Here is a 6,559-nt window from a genome sequence, read left to right on the forward strand (position 1 = left end):
GCGCTGGGCAGCGACTCCGCTTGGGCGCAGAACGACACGGAGCCCATCGTCCTGGAGGGCAAGTGCCTGGTGGTTTGCGACTCCAACCCGGCTACCGACACCAAGGGCTCGTCCTCCTCCCCTCTGGGTATCTCCGTGCGAGCAGCCAACTCCAAGGTTGCCTTCTCGGCCGTGCGAAGCACCAACCACGAGCCCTCCGAGATGAGCAACAAGACGCGCATCATCTACTTCGACCAGGTGCGCGGCGCGGCCGGGGGGATGCCCCGCGGGATGCGCTCGGGAGAGACCCACAGGTGCCCACGGGGTTCCTCCCTCACCCCTTCCCTTAATTCCGGCCCAAACTGGGGCTGCAGAGGCAGCTGACAGCGGGGACCCCCCGGATCATCCCCGAAACGTCCAGGGAGGTGTGAGCTGGGCGCTGGGAGAGGCTCCGGGAGGGCAGGTCCCCGGGGAAGGGATGTCACACCTGGCAGCAGTTCCTCACTTATCCCCCCGCGATGGGGAGGATGAGAGGGGGAGAGCAGAGCGGGACAGACCCTCCGCACCTGCAGCCCCGGTGAGTCCCCGGGGTGAAGTGGGGACAGAGGTGCGAGGACAGCAGAGCTCGCTGTGCACCGGATAGCTCTGAGTGCTTGGGGACAGCTCTGTGTCATCCTTCTCAGGTTGCTAGAAGCCTGTGGAGGTTTTGAGATGCTTTGGGAAGAAGGAATTTTAAGGGGAGCTCCTTTAACTTTGCCGGAATGCTCACACGATGCAGCTCCGCTCAGCCCATCACTGATACCAACGTGCAGATGCTAACACAGGTTTCACTAGCAGCTCCTGCCCTGGGGCAAGTCCTAAGTCCTTGAGACTGATGGTGGTTCTTTCTTTCTTTCTATATTGTCATGAGCAGTCAATCGTCGTGACAACTGCGGCCAGATCTGTCACACAGCTTAATGCTGGCAGTGTAAATGACCCTCAGTCCATGGGCATTGCTAGTGGCTTTCTAGGGCTGTGCTTGGCATAAAGAGCCTGAAAATATCAATGAAAACTAAAGCATAACTAAGTGGAAAGAAGGAAATATCCAGTGATTGCAGAAGATATGTAGCATAGAGATGATGCACTCATTTAATCTGTTCCCTTCTGTTACTTGTTCCTGTTTAAGCAAACCCAAATGATTATTAGTGCTTACAAACCTGACTGAAGCAGCCAGGGCTCACAGCCAGGTTTTGCTGGGATGTGCCAGGGATTTCAGAAGCTCAGACTGGCTGTAAACTGGGGAATGAACTGTACCATTCATGTTCATCCTTCCTCACAGCCTGGTCCTTTGAGGAAGATGTGTTGGCTTCACCATTGCCTTTTAGGCTTTACCATTTCTTTTTAACCCAAAGCCTTTTGCCACTCCCAGAGTTAGTGTTTTGATATCATTTTTGGGGAATGCTGATCAAAAATGCCATTTCATAGTCTCTAACCGTGTATAGAACAAACCTCTTGAAGGTATGGTAGCCTCAGTTTATTTGTAGTAAAGTTGTACTATAAATATAGCTAAATATCTGTTGTATAAGTTATTCCAACTTAATTGAGAGAATAATGAATCCATCAGCATAGGTGCAAATGAAATGTTTTCCATGGGTGAATGGTTTCTCAAGTTAATAGTCTGGATGTTTATTTAGCACTCAATATTTGTACTAATTCCCTGTATTCTTTTGTTTGTAGATCCTAGTAAACGTGGGCAATTTTTTCACGTTGGAGTCTGTCTTTGTAGCACCAAGAAAAGGAATTTACAGTTTCAATTTTCACGTAATTAAAGTCTATCAGAGCCAAACCATTCAGGTATGTCCATCAAATTTGATGCTAGAATCTTTTGCTTAAGTTGTTTATTTAGAAGAGGATCTTGATTGAACACAGGAGTATTTAACATGCTTCCAAGGGAAAATAGCTTAGTTTGCAGCAACCTGTGGTGAATGAATTGCAACTGAACAGCTGAAATCAGGCAGGAGCCTCACCTCAGATAAACTGCCACAGCTTCACTTCTGTGCCATAAACCTGCATACCTGGGGTGAAATAAAGTATTCAATAGAATGAATGATCCAAGAGTGAAAAAGAGCTCTGAATTTCACTTAGGTCTATGAATACTATTGAAGAGTCATAGTTTGGTGCAGGATACACTCTCTGTCTGGAGCACAGGAGTTCTGGGGATCCACATCAGATTTGTTTTGGTAACATTTTGACCTGGCTGATGTCAGGTTGCTGGTTCTGACCTCAGTCTGCTGTGGGCCAGGGTTAGTCATAGAATAATAGAATTTAAGGGTTGGAATGGACCTTACAGATCATCTATCATCTAGTCCCAACCCCCTTCTCTGGGCAGGGACACATCCTCACCAGAGCAGGTTGCTCAAGGCTCATCCAACCTGGCCTTGAACACCACCAGGGTTGGAGCAGCCACAGCCTCCCTGGGCAACCTGTGCCAGTGTCTCACCACCCTTAGAGTAAAACACTTTTTTCTCACATCCAGCCTAGACTTTGCCTCCTTCAGTTTGAACCTGTTACCCCTTGTCCTACCATTGCAGTTCCTATGGTCTGTCTGTCCTGTAACTCCATCAAAATGTTATACCTCTACTGGGATGTTTCCTAGGAGCCTTTATAGCAGTTTAAACTTTTTTTCACCATCTAATTTATAAGAGATATGTCATATATTAGTAAAACAAGGAGTAATTCTGCTCTTTCTTCTGTAGCTTAATTGCAGCTGAACTCACTAATTAAATACAAGTATGTACCAGCTTAGAGGGAAAGCCTCTAAATTCCTGAACATCCCCTTGCTGAGCCAACAGCAAATTCCTTCAAGTGCATTCCTTAATCTTCATGCCAGGTGTGTGACATGCATCCTGGCATTCTAGGTCTGGAGTAACATCTGTGGCTTGCCTTGTTTCAACCCATGAGACCATCAGATCCATGTGTTGCTTTCCCTGCTCTGTCTTGCTCCTGGGATATGGTTTTCAGTGTGCAAGTCTGAGATGAAACACATTTCTGCAGGAGTGATCAGACATTTCTTTGTGGCTGCTCTGGGTTGCTGGTAAAGTTCCTGGGCAAAGTGTGAATTGTGGAGATGGCAGAGAACTGGTGCAAGGCACAGTCACATCCCTGCTGAAACTCACCTTCAGTTTCCAACATGAGCTCATGTTTTCATTCAGGCCAATGATAGAAGCCTTAAATGTAATCTTGACCTCATGGAAATCTCTCTAATGAGTTTATAAATTTATAAATTGTTTCCCTCTCTTAAATGCTGAAGGTTGAAATGGCTTCAAATAACTGCCTGTCAGCTTCTTTGGGTTTAGATAGTGTCCTGGTTTTAGCCAAGGATGTTGGCATCTCTGGGTGCCCAAGTTTCTTGTAAATGTCTTTTTTTTGCATTGCTCTTGCCTAAAATAATAATCCTAAACAGCCCCTGAGTTAGACAAAGTGATACAAACTGAGCTGATACCTCACCAGCTGCTGCTCCATCCCACAGAGCATCAATGTGCTTGTCCACCCCAAAGAAGTGTAATTATTAGTCTAAACAACCCCAAAAGTAACGAAGATTGGGACTTTAGCAGAGCTCTTCCCCTGTAGTTAATATTCAGAGGTAGTTCTTGATGTTTTGCTGTTATTTGGAGCTTTTCAGTGGTTTTTCTCTTGCAGGTCAATCTGATGCTGAATGGAAAGCCAGTGATCTCTGCTTTTGCTGGGGACAAGGATGTCACACGTGAAGCTGCCACTAATGGAGTCCTGCTCTACCTGGACAAGGAGGATAAGGTTTACCTGAAGCTGGAGAAAGGTAATCTGGTCGGTGGCTGGCAGTACTCTACATTTTCTGGCTTTCTGGTCTTTCCCCTGTAAAGTCAATTTTCCTGTGACATTCATCCAGGTGTGGACTCATCATTCTTACATGAAGATCATTTTAGCCTCATGGGATTGATGTTTCTTTCTTGGTTTTTCATGGGTGGCTATGGATTTTCTCTATGGATTTTGGCCCCGTCTGAACTACTCAGAAGTTTCACAGATTTTTTGTCTGTTTCAATACATTTGGACTGAGACTAAAGCAGACAATAAGTATCTGTGCTTAACCTTACATTCTAAAGCTGCCTGCAAGATTTATTCCAATTGCATCTTCTGGACTTACTGGATTCATGGCAGAAGTGGATTTTCTTGCATTATGAAAAGACTGGCAACCAGGTCTTTAATTTAGGAGAGTTTGAGTTGAGACCTCAGTCAAGAGTTTAGTGTGTTGCTGCCAAAGAACTGTATATTGATGTACTGGTCACACATGTTTTTGTCCTTGGGACTTGACATGATCTGTTCCATTGTCTTGAGGAAGGTAATTATTATTGCTAAGTGGTTGACTTTAATTCTCCTCTGTGTGTTGTGTGTTGGATGGTTCACCCATGTATTTATGCTCTGTCACATCAAGTCTAACTTCCATGAAGCTAAGGGGTTAGGGATGTATTTTAGTTGGATGGGTAAGGTATTCCTCTTTGCCATGAGCTGTATTTGGAAAGGAATAGCAGGTTATAACCTTTCAAACAATAATTTCCAGGGTTAAAAGTGATTCAGGTCCAACAGCTTTGCCCTGCAGGAAATCTCACATTGTGCTTCAATTTTAATGAACATGATGGATAAAAACTGATTTATTCCAATCCTTCCTTAGCCCCAACCATTTTGTTAGCTGGTGCTGAGATCTTGTTTGGATTTATGTGCATTTTCTAAACCTTCTGTTGTGTTAGAGGAATCATCTGGTTTTGCCTTAACTCCACAACTGTATATCATTGTAGCTCCTATGTTTAACAACTAGGAAATCCAAATTGCAGCTACCTAACTTGGTACAAAAGCTGTTAGGCTTTTTTTGTTTTGGTTTGGTACAGATCATAATGAGTTCATTAATTTATTTATTATATCATTGTTACGTAATAAATGTGAATATATGTTAGCTGAATTTTGGACCTTTGGATTTTGGAGGTCACGTCATGCTATTTTTTTAATGGATCTAATTCTTATATGCAAAATGGAAGCTTTTGGGATTCACAGAAACTGTCCTGGGAGGCAGAGAAACTGCCCTGAGTGATTCTGGCAGAATCCTAGAGGTAATCAGAGAAATTAACCTATGCACTTGATTTTAAAAAAGAACAAGATTCAGGCAGAATTTTTGGCCTCACCAAAGTTAGTGTTAAGAATCACATTGATTCCAAAGGATTTGGGATGAAACCTGTGCTTTAGGTTCTGCCATCAGCATTAAACTCCAGTGCCACCCTACTGAATATTAAACAGTGATTTCCACATCAGCTGCTAATGAAACCTCCATCCCTCGTGCCCAAAATATACACTGAGTTGTGAATTGGTGCCTTGCATAGCATGAAGGAAAAGGTTCTAAATTAAAAATTACTATATACTTGAAAATATCTCTGGATGGAAGCACAGGCAGCAACTTGGGACCTTCCCTAAAAGCCACTTTTGGCTGGAATTTGCTGCTTTAGGGGATGTGTGTCCAGTTTGTTCCCCTGTTGGCCAAGTGCAGTGTGTCATGTTGCTCAAAGTGCTGTAATGGATCTTTCACTTGATCAATCATAGAATCTATTGGGTTGGAAAAGACCTCCAAGATCATCGAATCCAACCCTCCCGTGGTCACCAGACCATGGCACTGAGTGCCACATCCAGTCTCAGCTTGAAAACCTCCAGGGATGGGGAATCCACCACCTCCCTGGGCAGCACATTCCAATGCCTGAGCACTCTCTCTGGAAAAAATCTCTTCTAATATCCAACCTAACCCTCCCCTGGCAGAGCTTGAGTCTGTGCCCTCTTATGGTTATTTCATTTCAAACCTCATGCTTGGCTGGTTGATGCTCCAGATAAAAATGTCAGGGAATCAGTGCATTGTGCCCAAATTCCTGATTGTCCTGCTCCCACCAGGCAGGAGTTTTGGGGGAGATGTGGGTATGTTTCCACCCCTATGAGATAAATCAGATGAGAAGGAGATTTGTTAGCCACACCATTGGTTTGGCACTGAACACTGCAGTTTGGGAGGAAGTGGAATAACATGGCAAGAAGGTGATTGATTTGCATCACTGCAAAGTAGGAGCAGCTTCTTATGACCAATCAAAGTGTTTTACTGCTGTACCCCCAAAATGTGTGTATATATGTATATCTAACCCCCCTGGGACTGCAGCACATAACATGCATGATATTCTGCAGAGGTTATCTGTCCTAAGAGTTGGTTTCAGAGGGAAACATCAGCATTTTGTATGAAATTGGTCAAATCTGCAATCTCACCCGTTGGTATCTGTGTCATGTAAAAAAAATTTTGCTCCACAGGCAGCAGAGAAATGGCATTAAAGGTGTCACTCTACTTTCAGAATGATCAGCTGTATCTACCTTCTTTAATTTGTAAACATATGATCTTTCCAAGCCTTTAGCTTGAACTACCTTCATATAGTGTTGATTTCCCCCAGGCAAAACATTTCTGATTGCTTCAGAGTCATTACCAGTTGTTTAAACTTGAGCTAGAGAGACTGGGAAGTTATTCAATTAAGGAGCTTGCATTTTGAGGGAA

At 44.0% G+C, this 6,559-nt stretch overlaps 1 protein-coding gene across 1 annotated transcript; it reads left to right on the top strand.

Annotated features, from left to right (window-relative positions):
* Positions 1-3: 3 nt before the first annotated feature.
* On the top strand, positions 4-4,269 carry CBLN4 (cerebellin 4 precursor; the record flags this gene model as incomplete). Its single annotated transcript, XM_009078481.1, has 3 exons — positions 4-237; positions 1,696-1,812; positions 3,658-4,269. Coding segments are annotated over 3 exons (549 nt in total), but the record flags the coding sequence as incomplete, so codon positions are not given.
* Between the last annotated feature and the right edge of the window lie 2,290 nt (positions 4,270-6,559).

The sequence above is a fragment of the Acanthisitta chloris genome, unplaced genomic scaffold (genome assembly GCF_000695815.1).
Source record: "Acanthisitta chloris isolate BGI_N310 unplaced genomic scaffold, ASM69581v1 scaffold20417, whole genome shotgun sequence".
NCBI classification, from domain to species: domain Eukaryota; kingdom Metazoa; phylum Chordata; class Aves; order Passeriformes; family Acanthisittidae; genus Acanthisitta; species Acanthisitta chloris.